At 42.2% G+C, this 13,453-nt stretch overlaps 2 protein-coding genes across 9 annotated transcripts in view; both read right to left on the bottom strand.

Moving 5' to 3' along the window:
- Positions 1–8,605, bottom strand: part of GAS2L3 (growth arrest specific 2 like 3) — a 50,995-nt gene extending 42,390 nt beyond the window's left edge. For both annotated transcript variants that reach the window (XM_066262578.1, XM_066262588.1), the window contains exons 1-3: positions 8,503–8,605; positions 603–762; positions 376–519 (exon numbers count right to left, since the gene is read on the bottom strand). The gene's annotated coding sequence lies outside the window, so the exon portion shown is untranslated. The remainder of the gene's footprint in view (positions 1–375; positions 520–602; positions 763–8,502) is intronic.
- A 1,317-nt stretch (positions 8,606–9,922) lies between these two features.
- The window catches only part of NR1H4 (nuclear receptor subfamily 1 group H member 4), a 73,224-nt gene continuing 69,693 nt past the window's right edge, over positions 9,923–13,453 (bottom strand). For all 7 annotated transcript variants that reach the window (XM_066262533.1, XM_066262525.1, XM_066262552.1 and 4 more), the window contains 2 exons: positions 13,029–13,142; positions 9,923–11,122 (listed from right to left, as the gene is read on the bottom strand). In XM_066262533.1, the coding sequence (XP_066118630.1) occupies positions 10,884–11,122; positions 13,029–13,142 (353 nt within the window). In that variant the 3' untranslated portion in view covers positions 9,923–10,883. The remainder of the gene's footprint in view (positions 11,123–13,028; positions 13,143–13,453) is intronic.

The following is a 13,453-nucleotide window of genomic DNA, read 5'->3' as shown; positions in this document are numbered from 1 at the left end:
TCTGATCCCTTTTTGGATTCTAAAGCAAGAGTGGTGGCGGCTCGATCGATACCTCTTCCCCAGACTAGCACGCTCACACCTGCCGCACGCCGCCCCAGCACACCTGTCGCTCTCTGCATCGCACCACAGTGGGCAAGTAAAGGCGGGACTAACGTCAGCTTGACGGCGCCAGGAACTAATCAGAGCACGCATCTCCCGCAGTGGGCCAATCGTAGAGCGTCGTGGTTTCTGCAGCTTGGGGTCCCAACCTACCCACCGCTCGGACCGGGCTGAGCGCTGGGGGTTTCCTCGAGCCCTTAGACTGGGGCGCGATGGCCCCGAGAAGACGAGTAGACGTTGGCGAGGAAAAAAGAGAGCAAACGGGGACATACTCACCAGCGCTGCCGCAGGAGGGTCACTTCACCCGGTGGGGCGACACATCTCGGCTCAAGCAGTGCGGTGCCGGCACGACCGTGACCAGCTGCCGCCGCCGCCGCCGCCGCCTCCTCCGCCTTAGGGTTTGCCGCGGATCGCCGCCGCCTGTTTCGAAGGGACCAATCAGAGGGCAGAGAGGGGGCGTGGCTGGAGGCCCCGCCCCGGTGCCGCCCCGGGGAACACGAGACCTGCGCGCGGGTGTCCGTCACGCCCCTGGCGCCCCGCCTTCCAGCGCCCGCCGTTCTCAGTTCTGCGTCCTCACCTCTCTCTTCCCTGGAAGACAGAGCGGCCTGGCCGCTGAACCAGCCCTTCCGTCTGGCCCCTCAGCGACAGCAGCAGCCTCTCCTACTAGTAACGATAGGCGGGAGAATTGAATCAATCTCTCATCCTGGAATGTCGCCAGGTGTAGTTCAAGGGCGTTGTCCTGAGTTCCGTCCCGGTCTGTTAAGAGCCCCTCCCAACCTTAAATCCACTCGCCATCTGGCGGTACCGGAGGCGACTTGGTTTCCTGAGACAAACTGTCACCAAGCAGGAATGGAAATCCTAAGTAGAAAACTTTCAGAGTCCCCTCTTCTCGAAAGGGGTCGGGGTGACAGATGAAAGGAGGCAGTCCTATAACTTCAGGCCACAACCAAAGTTAAAAAGGGGATGTTGACACTTCCTTCAGAAAACACAAGAGCCAGGGGAGAAAAATTAACCTCAACACAATAAGATATGCTTACTAGCTCTGACGGTGGACATAAAGCAGACATTGGACTTAAATAGAACAATAGATTGGTCTGTAATAACTGTAAATGTGACTTGTTCATTACAAAAAAAAAAATGGCCCAAAACTTGGAGTTCCAGGCCTTTCTCCTCTTGCTAGTTTAATTTTGTCAAATCATGTCCCCTGTGTGGGACTCCATTTCCCCGTGGGCACTGCAAAGAGTGATAATTGACCTGGCATGATGGTCTGTCTCTCTGTTTCTCTCTTTCCCTACCTTCAAGGACTCAGCAGCATGGTAAAGGTTCAATTAATGGAAGTCTGTGGGGGTTTGTGAAAAACGGAACCCCTAATAGTCTTAGAGGAGGATGGATGGTCAGTGGTTAAAAAGAAGTTGAATTTTGAAGGATAAATAGGAATCTGCCAAGAGGAAGGACAACTGGGAGTAAGAAGTGCTTTCCAGGCAGAGAGGAAAACAGGTTCCAGAAATGTGAGAGCACCTGAGATGTTCTGGGAATAGTAGTTTTGAAGAACTGAAGATTGGTAATGAAGAGATAGATGAGGAGTAGGCACCCATGAAAGTCTTGGTAGGAGCTTAACAAGTTTGAAGTCTTTCCTACAGGCCGTTTGAAATTATAAGGAGAAAATGGCATGAATAGGTTTGTGTTTTAGGGCAGTGGTCCCCAAGCCCCGGGCCACGGACCAGTATCGGTCCGTGGGCCATTTGGTACCGGTCCACAGAGAAAGAATAAATAACTTACATTATTTCCGTTTTATTTATATTTAAGTCTGAACAATGTTTTATTTTTAAAAAATGACCAGATTCCCTGTGTTATAGCCATCTAAGACTCACTCTTGACGCTTGTCTCAGTCACATGATACATTTATTCGTCCCACCCTAAATGCCGGTCCATGAAAATATTTTGTGACATTAAACTGGTCCGTGGCCCAAAAAAGGTTGAGAACCACTGTTAGGGGGGGGGGGGGGGCGGGGGGAATCATTTTCAAAAACTTTTGCCTGACCAGGCAGTGGCGCAGTGGATAGAGCGTCTGACTGGGATGCAGAGGACCCAGGTTCAACACCCCTAGTAGTGCAGGCTTATCTGGCTTGAGTGCAGGGTCGCCGGCTTGAGCGTGGGATCGTAGATGTGAGCCCAAAGGTCACTGGCTTGAGCCCAAGGTGTCCCCCCACCCTCCATCAAGGCACATATGAGAAAGTAATCAATGAACAACTAAGGAGCTGCAACAAAGAGCCGCCACGAATTGATGCTTCTCATCTCTCCCTTCCTGTCTGTCTGTCCCTATCTGCCCTTTCTGTCTCTCTCTGTCTCTGTGACACACACACACACACACACACACACACCCCAGAAAAAAAAAGTTAAATAAAGGAGTAAGACTAGCAGCAATTCTAAAAATTAAATCGTGACAATTACCTAAAGTAGCTCAGAAGGGATGGTGAGGAGGAAGTGTCTGGAGATATCTAAGAGACTGAAGTATCTGGACTTGGTTATCATGTGAAGGTGATACCTGTCTAAGGGAAAACAGCTTTTGGTGAAGAATAATTGCGTATTTGGGTTTGGGGTGTGCTCAGCTTGAAGTGTGAGAGGAACGTGTAGGTAGAGGTATTCAGAAGACAGTTGGAAAGTTAGGTCTGAAGCTGATTAAACTGGTTTTTACATAAGCTACAGATTTGAGAAATCAATCCAACAATGCTATTGAGTACTTGTTCTTCACCAGCCTCTTACCTAAGCACAAGGTTCCTGCTCTCACAGAGCTAATCTTTTGGGGCGGGTGGGTGAGGATGGTTATTAAAAGCTTGACATATAAGAGATAACACTTTGCTGCCTATGACTACAACAGATTAATTTTGTAGTAGTTCAAATCAACTTATGTTTTAGTGTTTCTATTTAAAACTAAAGAGCAATTGTCATACCACTTCATTTAGCCAAATGGCAAGTGGAGTTGTGGCTTTAAATTGGGTTTGTTGAGCCCTAATATCAAGATATGTACACTTCTCTACAGAACCTTAAAAATAAGTAAATTGTGCTATATAGATCTTGTTTGATCATTATATAACAGTTCTTTTATTTTTTTCTTATATGCATACAGTGTGTCTAAGGATTTGAGTACCATTCATTAAAAACTGAAACTATGCTATGTGAGGTATATATACGTTTTTTCTCTTAATGTCTCTCTGTCTGTCTATCTCTCTCTCTCTCTCTCACACACACACACACAACTTTTCTAGATGTTTACTGAAACTTTTGGCAGAAGGGTACTTTATAGTTGTTTACTTTTTATTCTCATTGTCTATTTAGTTTGTTTTGGTAACTCTCTCCCTTACACAGATATAAGACAATATATTGTTAAGTGAATCCACAGTTAGACTATACAAATCGCTTTTCCTCTCTAAGCACACATTCTCCACTGGTTAAATGTTGGGGTTGGATGAGGCATTCCCTTCTAAATTCTTTGATTCTTGTTGCTTTTCCCTTCTGTATAAAGAAGAAAATAGTTCTTCCTGTTGCTTTCCCAACCTCACTGTACATTAATTCCCAGTTTGTACCCCACTCCCTAAGTGCACTTACTGTCTTACCTACCTTGGTTTTAACACTGCAATTAGTAATGGAGGGTTCCACCTAATGAGCTGCAATCTGCTTTCATGTGTAGGCTTACTAATTGGTGGTTAGGTTAATAGCCATGGTTTAGAGTGTCTCGCTATACTTGAAATTGACATGTTTGTTACATGCAGAGTGCACCCCATCAGTTGCTTCCATCAGATGACGAAGTCTATTAGTTCTGTCTTTCCCAGAATTGTGAAGATGTGCCCCACTTAATAAGTATTGAGCTTGGAAATCTAAAATTTAAGTTATTAAGAGTAGTCATTCATCTGACTCAACATCTCTGCAGAATACAGAGATTCTCTCATATACCCCTTGGATGATGAAATATGATTTGGCTCTTTCTCAGCCCTACAGGAATGCTCTATTGCTTCAAATATGCCATAGTTGGAGAATTTTTATTTTTGGTTTATTAGTTGTTCTATTCTGCATTTTATGGTTGCTGCTATTGTTTTTAACACTTTTACATTATTGAGTGTCAATCTATGGCTTGTACCTTGGGTGATGCACTAGATGAAATGTTGGAGGAATAGAGATCTTGATTCATTCACAATGAATTAAACTACCCATTCAGCAGATTAACTACTGAGAGGCAACAACATTAAAAACAATATTAAACTGTCTTAAGGAAATGTTATCAACTTATGTTAACAAATATATAAGCAATTCAATGATATAAAACTTTATGACAACCATTATTATTAATACTAAAACATTAATTATGTGATGGGTTAAATAGTATCCCCTCCAAAATGCATATTTACCTGGAACCTCAGATTTTGACCTTATTGGGGAATAAGATCTTTGCAGATATAATTAAGGATTGAGTGAGATCATATTGGACTAGGTTGGACCTTAATCCAATAACAATGCCCCTATAAGAGGTACAAAAAATTTTTAGTTCATATGATAGGAAAAAGTTCTCAAACTCACTTATGGAAAAAAGAGAGTAATTGGCTCATGGAATTGAAATCCCTGGATAGAACTCTCTAGCTTTAGGCAAAGTTCAACTTAAGATTTCAAATAAGGTAACCAGAATCCAGCCTCAAATGGCTTTGCTGTTTATGTATATTGGCTTTATACCCAGATTTCCTGTGGTTACAAGATGGTTCCAGGAGTTCAAGGTCTACATTCACATAAATTCAAGTCTAACCAAAAAAAGTAACTGTATAGTCAAGCTCAAGTCAGAAAAGTCACTTCAAAAAGAGGAAATTTAACACAGGAACTTGGTTTCAGAAGAAACAGAAACCTGAGACCATAAACAGGAGCAGATAGGCAACCCAGGGAGGAATAACACTAGGAAGCCACTACATTTCTAGGGCTTGGAAGTTCAAAAGAGGAATCCAGAAGGCAGGGCCATCAGTAGTGGAGTAGGGTTTGCCCAAAAGAAGATTTAGTCGTTACCAGAAATGCCATGAGAGGCAGAGAGAGTGAGGAGGAAATCCCCAGATTTTCCCTTTCTGTCCTTCCATCTTCCATCAATGCCTTCCATTGATTGAACCTAGCCACAGCTAGCTGACATAAGTGAGTTTGAGAACTTTTTCCTAAAATGCAGGGTTATTCCCATTGCCAATATGAGCAGAGGCAAAGGAAGAATGATCTAAAACCAAATAGGATATATTTAGGTGTTTGCTGTGATAATGCTATATAATAAACAACTCAAATCTCAGTGGTTTACAATAATAAACACTGGTTGTTCTTGCTTGTGGATCTGCAATTTAGCTCATAGTGGAGGGGAAGGGCATGGCTTCGAGCTGTGTTGGGTTTAGATCTGTTCCTTCTGACTCATTCCTTCTTGTGGCAGATGATAAAGTGCAAGAGTAGCAAGCAGAGACATGTGATGTCCTTAAAGCCTCCATTCAAACTGACACTGTCACTTCTACCCACATCCTATGGGCCGAAGCAAGTCACGTGGACAAGCTCAACATCAATGGGCTGGGACAAATATTCTCCATACACTTAGGAGAGGCACTACAAATCCACCAAGGGCCCAGACATATAATTCTATTGCAGAAAAAGAGTAAATAACTTGAAATAATAAGACAACACAACAAAATAAGATAATATCTCATTTTATCTGAGTGGGTCACCACCCAATCCTCACCCATTCAATATGATCTAAGATGTGTGATGCTCTCATTGGTTATGCCTGAGCCATATTTCCAATTCTGAAGCTGGGGTTGAATCAACTTCATCTAAAACACATGGACTAGGACAGAGGTCCCCAAACTTTTTACACAGGGGGCCAGTTCACTGTCCCTCAGACCGTTGGAGGGCCGGACTATAAAAAAAAAACTATGAACAAATCCCTATGCACACTGCAAATATCTTATTTTAAAGTTAAAAAAAAAAAAAACAGGAACAAATACAATATTTAAAATAAAGAACAAGTAAATTTAAATCAACAAGCTGACCAGTATTTCAATGGGAACTATGGGCCTGTTTTTGGCTAATGAGATGGTCAATATCCGGTTCCATATTTATCACTGCTAGCCGTAACAAGTGATATATGCTCCTCTCACTGACCACCAATGAAAGAGGTGCCCCGGAAGTGCAGCGGGGGCCGGATAAATGGCCTCAGGGGGCCGCATGTGGCCCGCGGGCCGTAGTTTGGGGACCCCTGGACTAGGAGAAAGACAAGAGGTGTTTCCCCTGAAGAAATCAGAGTACTCTTATCATAAGCAAAGGCAATAAATTTTTGGTGCCCAAAATACGATGCTCCCTACAGTAACTAATACCAAAATATGACATGTGATATTTGACAGTTTAGTGAATGTATTATTTTTCACAATAAGAAAAAAAAGAATAAATTGTAGGTGTCTTGTTTAATAGAATGAAGTTATTTGCTCATATCCAGTAGTTGGATTCATTCATAAAATTATTGTCCATAATATTGATAAGCCATCACCATGAGAAATGATGGTGCAGCTAGACCAAGTCAGAAGAAAATACAGTGTAGAGCTCACGTCTTCTTTGCATGGGATAGAACAGCAACCTCAGCTCTACTGATATTTTGGGAGATGATTGTAGTGGGAGGACATTCTGTTTATGGTTGGATATTTAGCCACATCCCTGGCCCCTATAGACTAAATGTCAGTAGCATCCCTACCCCCCAGTTATGACAATTTCAACTGCCTCCAGACATGGCCAAGTGTTCCCTGGGAGTCAAAAATTAACCCCCAGTTACAACCCACTGGGATAGAGAAAGGGAAGGGAGAAAAAGAGGATACCCCCTTTGTCTTCTCTATCCTTTCTTCCTTTCTCACTCAGTTTAATAGAATATAGCATTCTGGGAAGGCATTGTATCTGGACCTAAACTTTAGGCAGGGGCAGGAGACAAGGCTGGACTAGGACCAGATGGTGAAGAGTCTCAATAGCTAATCACTCTGCTAATTTGCTGAAGCCAATAGAAAACCACACTGACACATAACCAGGTGAGCATTTTAGAAAGAGATCATTCTGATGATCTATAAAGTGCACATCTAAGAGAGAGTGATGACCTTCTTTCATAACACTTATCACAATTTGTACTTATTTCATTTTTTAAGTACTTATTTTGTATCTGTCTCCTTTACTGGGTTGTAGATTCCACGAGAACAAGGACCCTTTCCTGTTTTGTTCACTACCATCACACCACTACATCAAAGCTCAAGTGATATTTAAAAATACCACACTAGAAATATCTTATGACAGTTTTATTAATAATAATAGTAGTAGCAGCTACTATTTTTGTGCACTTAGTACTGGCATGTGTCACCAAGTAATTTGCTTTTGAAACATGATCATGCTTAATCTTCATGCCAACCCTGTGAGGCAGAAACTGCATATTGTCTGCATTTACACATAAGGAAACTGAGTCTAAGAGAGCTTAAAAAAAATTTCCCCCCCAAGGTTAAAAGGCTAATTAGTGGTAGATCTGCTCCTGTGATATTCCGTATCAATGATATGCATTTTCTGACCTTAAAACCAAATTCCGCCATATTTCTTCAAGGGTACGATATCTGATTACAGATTGTTACTGTTTCTTTTCCCTTTATCTCCTATTCTTTCACTTTTTCTTAAAATCTCACCAAAAACATCCTTTAGTGAACTCTTTCTGCTCACAATTCTGGCACCAAATATATGTTTTTTTTCCACACCAGCAACAGTTCTTACACCAACTAGGTGTCCTACAATTCAATACAATTCTGATACTAACTAACCACCCAGAGTCAGCACGGACCCCACAGATTAAGGGCTCAGTTCCAGGAGACTGCCCCTGCAAGTGTCAGATTGTCCCCTGTACTTCTGATCAACTATCTATAATCCAGGAGTTCCCATGACCCTGTTCTCAGGCTTAATAATTTGCTAATATGACTCACAGAACACGGGAAAACAATTTACTTACTATGACAGGTCTATTATAAAGAATACAACTCAGGAACAGCAAAATAGAAGGGGCATGAAGTAAGGCAGGGGGTGTGGAGGCTGGGAGGATAAGGAGGGCACAGAGCTTCCATGCTCCAGCCATCCTGTCATCCTCCCAGCACCTCGATATTGTCACCAACCCAGAAGCTCTCCAGCCCCTATCATTTAGGGGGTTTATAGAAGTTCCGTTACATGAACATGATTGATTAAATCACTAATCGCTGGGAACTGACCACAGTCTGTGGACCCCTCTCCCCTCCCCAGAGGTCTGGGGTGGGGCTGACAGTCCCAGCCCCCGAACAGCACAGTTGGTTCCTCTGGTGACCAGCCCCATCCGAAAGCATCATGGACAGTTACCTTATTAGCATAAATGCAGGTATAGTTGAAAGGGGCTTGTTATGAAGATGCTCTTATCCACCCAGGAAATTCCAACGGTTTTAGAGACTCTGTGTCAGAAACTGGGGACAAAGATCAAAAATGTATTTTTTTTTTACAGAGACAGAAATGTACTTTTTTTTTTTTTTTTCTTTTTCTGAAGCTGGAAACGGGGAGAGACAGTCAGACAGACTACCGCATGCGCCCGACCGGGATCCACCCGGCACGCCCACCAGGGGCAACGCTCTGCCCACCAGGGGGCGATGCTCTGCCCCTCTGTGGCGTCGCTCTGCTGCGACCAGAGCCACTCTAGCGCCTGGGGCAGAGGCCAAGGAGCCATCCCCAGCGCCCGGGCCATCTTTGCTCCAATGGAGCCTTGGCTGCAGGAGGGGAAGAGAGAGACAGAGAGGAAGGAGGGGGTAGGGGTGGAGAAGCAAATGGGCGCTTCTCCTATGTGCCCTGGCCGGGAATCGAACCCGGGTCCCCCGCACGCCAGGCCGACGCTCTACCGCTGAGCCAACTGGCCAGGGCCCAGAAATGTACTTCTTAATGTATCACAATTAGTTTTCCCCATGAGAAGTGTTATAGGATCTTGACCAGTGGAATGAACCCAGACCCCAGGATCAACTCCTAGCTCTGCATGTCCATAGAGCCCTGTCAGCTCCAGCTCATCCACCACCACATTCCCCACAGACGCCTTGTGATCTGCAGACCGCACCCAGTTCCCCAAATAGGATCTGCTCCTTCAGGCATTTACATACGTACTTCTTTGCCTTAAATGTCCTTTCCTCACTACTTTTCTCTCCTGGTGCAACTTCCCACTTGCTCGTCATTCATCAGCTAAATCCCTTTAGATGGCAGGTGTGGATGCCTTCAGTTTACAGTGGTGAGAGTGAGGCTTAGAAAGGGGCTGTGTACCCTCTCTCCCAACCCCAGATTACTGTGGTCTTTTAACATCTGTACACTCCTCATCTCCCTTCCTTTGCCCTGACACCCTTTTCGCCTTGAATCCCCTTCCCTCTTCCCGGAACTCGTGCACGTCCTGGCTACCTTCCAAGCCCAGGGCAAGTGCCACGTCCTCCAGGAGACTTTCCCAGCTGAGTCCACACAACAGTCCTCTGTACTTCTTTGTGAGCCCCTCCATGCAGGTATTGTGTTTTAATCATCTTTGTATTCTCCCATGGAGTTTAGCAGAGGAATCTTGTACTTAGTGGTGGGGATCTGAGCCTTTGTTGTTATAGCAGATGTGATCCAACGGATGTAGGCCCAACTCTCTCCCTTTTCCACTGACCAGCTATTTTTGGGACTTCAGGGTTGCCCCAGTATTTTAATACAAAACCTCTTGGCTTGCTAAGCAAGCTCCATTCTGGCTGACTTCAGGAGAAAGGGAGATATAAGCACATTACTTATATAAGATGTTTTATTGTATTCACCAAAGGATAATGGGGGGAAGAATGCAACAGTATAACAATGAAGGAAGGAAATGAACTAATTCCTGCTTTGGGGAAGTATACAACAGCTGTACACCCGGCTGAAGGAGTGTTTTCAAAAGCAAAACAAAAAACAAAACAAAACAAAAAATGATTGCACTGAAACCAACAGTGAGCACGTCTAAGAGAGAAAAGGGAATGCCCCATCCCGGCAGTTATCTGTATACTCTGGATTTGCAAATGCTGCCTCAAGACACTGACTACAGAAATATTCCCCTAAAAGCATAACCAATATGCTGGGGGAATAGTTTATGTAATAATCATTAACTTTTCTGTATGCTATTCTCTTTGAACTCCAAAGAAAATCAAATATTCAGAGGGCTACTACAAATGAGAGAATATTCACCAGGACTTCTCCAGGGATGAAAAATGTACCACTTGTGTCGTGAGAGTTTATCTTTTTGTAAATCCTCTCCTCAGGCTCGACAGGATGTCATTCATCATTCAAAGAAATAAGAGTTTGTATATTTTTCCAAATTCTGTTTCCAAATAAAAGCCTGTTGCTGTTGTGTTCAGTTTGTTGCCAGAAGTGCACACAACTGTTTAATAAAATATATGCCATGAGGGGAAAACGAAGAGCGAAATGAGATTTTCCCTATTTCAACAGATAGAATTGAAGTAATGATCAGTTTAATTAGGCAAACAGGGCATGCCAATTAGAATGAAAGAGTCCCTGAAGCCATGTACAATACAAAGTAGAGAAAGTAATTCTGCCTAGCCCCCTATTTACAATTGTGGGAATTATATAATTACTGCATAAATATCCATCGAAATCCTTGTGTGGAACCAGGTACAAATGAAACAAAGGGAAGCTACACATAAGATTTACAACATGGGGAAACGAGAGAGCCAGCCCTGCCGCTGTGGTGTTCCTCACTGCACGTCCCAGATCTCACAGAGAAGTGGGGTAAACTTGTGGTCATTGACTCGCCATGACATCAGCATCTCTGCATGGTGATGGTTGAACGTCCGCAGCTCGGTGAGGCGGCCCAGGAGGCAAGCGAAATGCTGAGGGTTTTCGGGCTGATGAATCTTGCACAGCTTCTGTAGCACATCCAGCAGAGGTTCCTGCAGCTTCTCCACCGCCTCTCTGTCCTTTATATATTGTCTGTCTGTTTCCAAGTTTCAAATAAAACGAAAGAATAAAAAAGTAGAAGGTTGGCCTAGTTATAGCAATGTTCACCCTTTTGAAGTATGACTTATACATGTTGTATAGTTGAAATGTACAATGAAGTATTCGATTTGAGTTTTTCACACACATACATATATAATCACAACTAGTTCAAGACGCAGAAAATGGACGGCCCTCAAAAGCTTCCCTAAATTCCCCTTTCAATTAATTCCCCCAAAGTAACCTTTATGGTGAACATAAGTATCATTTCCAGGGGGTATATCCCAAGGAGTGGAATTGCTGGGTCATATGGTATATATTCATATATGGTATATGACCCAGCAATTTAGTAAGTACTGCCAAATGTTTTTCTTCTTTTTAAATTTTTTTACGGTAAAACAAAACAACAACCAGCTTCCAACTTAACATCATGTATAAAATGATTTAAGGCCACAAATTATAAATGTGGCATTAGTTACTCCCAAATAATTAAGCAAAAGAAAAAAAAATATGTACAGAGATATTCATTTCAGCATTAACCCTTTGAGTAGTATAAACATTCATATACATCCTCACTCAAAATGTTAACAAAAAACTCACTACTCAAAGGGTTAAAACAACAAAAAACTGGAAACATTCTGAATATCTAAACATCTGGTAAAAAATGAGTAAAGACTGGTCATCAATAAAATGGAATATGATATATGCATTACCATAAACTTTTATCGTTGTAATTTTTTACTGACATGGAGAAAGACTCTTGAAGAAAATTATGCTCTAAAAGAAGACAGTATAGCATGACCAGGAATTGGCAGAGTGTTGACCTGACTCATCCAGCTTGAGTGCAGGGTTGTCGGTTTGAGTGTGGGATCATAAACATGACCCCATGGTTGCTGGCTTGAATCCAAGGTTGCTGGCTTGAGCAAGGAATCACTAGCTCAGCTGGAGCCCCCTGGTCAAGCCATGTATGAGAAAGCAATCAATGAACAACTAAGGTGCCGCAGTGAAAAGCTGATGTTTCTCATCTCTCTCCCTTCTTATCTGTCACCTGCCCCATCCCCTCTTTCTGTCCTTCACTAAAAAAACAAAACAAACAAACAAAAACCACATATACACAAAGACAGTAAGAGCCCTGGCTGAGTAGCTCAGTTGGTTAGAGCATTGTCCCAATACCCCAAGGTGGGGGTTTGATCCAAGGTCAGGGCACATACAAGAATCAACCAACGAATGCATAAGCGGAACAACAGATCCATGTTTCTCTCTCTCTCCCTCCCTCTCTCTCTCTTTCTCTCTCTCTCTCTCTTTCATCTCTTTCTAAAGTCAACAACTAAAAATTTAAAAGTTTTTTAAATTTAAAAATTAAATGAAAAGACAGTGTGTTTTATATTATGTTAAAAAATATGTAATTTCATTTAGGTCCCTGTTCAAATAACCTCTTAGAAAAGCCTTCTCCAACCACTAATTAAGATAACATTCCAAATAACATTGTACTGCAAACTTCTTTCCTTATAATCCCATCTTTATATTTTTGTGGATTTTACTAACTCAAGAATTATCAAAAATAATTTGTCGTTTCTTCATTTATTGTCTTCCTTACCCTACCAGAATGCAGTAAGCTCCATGTCGCTGTACCTGCCTGTTTCTTTACTGCTGTATCCTCCAATTTCAAGAACCAAGTTTAGTGCATAGTGGGTATTAAAAATGCATTTATTGAATGAATGTGAGGTTTAGAAAAAGGCTGAGAAGAGATACATGTAAACATGGTTTAATTTGAAGTAGTGGGATTATAGGCCATTTTACTTTTTTTTATGTTTCTGTGTTTTCCCAATTTGCTTTAATAAAAATTATGACTATGCTAGAAAAAATTGAACAAATCACATACAAATAAAATCGAACATTGAAATTACCTGGAGAGAGGATAACAATTGCTGTAAGCAGAGCATACTCCTCTTGAGTCATTTTCAATTCTGCCACACTTTTGTAAAAACCAAACATCGGCGTTATATATTCGTCAGAGATACCTGGGGGGGGGGGGATTTGAAAAGTTGCAGAGGGCATAATACAGTTGTTAAATAACTGAAAAGTGTAAAATTAGAAACACATTACATCTATACATGCACATTAGTATTTGTACCCATATGTGTACATTTAAATAATGACTATATATTATGTGTTCCAGCCAAAAGCAGGGCAAAGTAGGTCAGCTAACAAAATCCTCAAAGTATAACTAAATCAGTCATTTGTGTGTCTTTTGTTTGGACAGTGCCTTTGTTTCAGTCACTACTATCTGATAATAAATGATAATAGTCCTGAATTGTCAAAAGAATCTCCC

This window comes from Saccopteryx bilineata, chromosome 1 (genome assembly GCF_036850765.1).
Source record: "Saccopteryx bilineata isolate mSacBil1 chromosome 1, mSacBil1_pri_phased_curated, whole genome shotgun sequence".
Lineage (NCBI taxonomy): Eukaryota > Metazoa > Chordata > Mammalia > Chiroptera > Emballonuridae > Saccopteryx > Saccopteryx bilineata.
The sequence above is the reverse complement of the archived record's forward strand: the minus strand, read 5'-3'. Positions and strand labels throughout refer to the sequence as shown.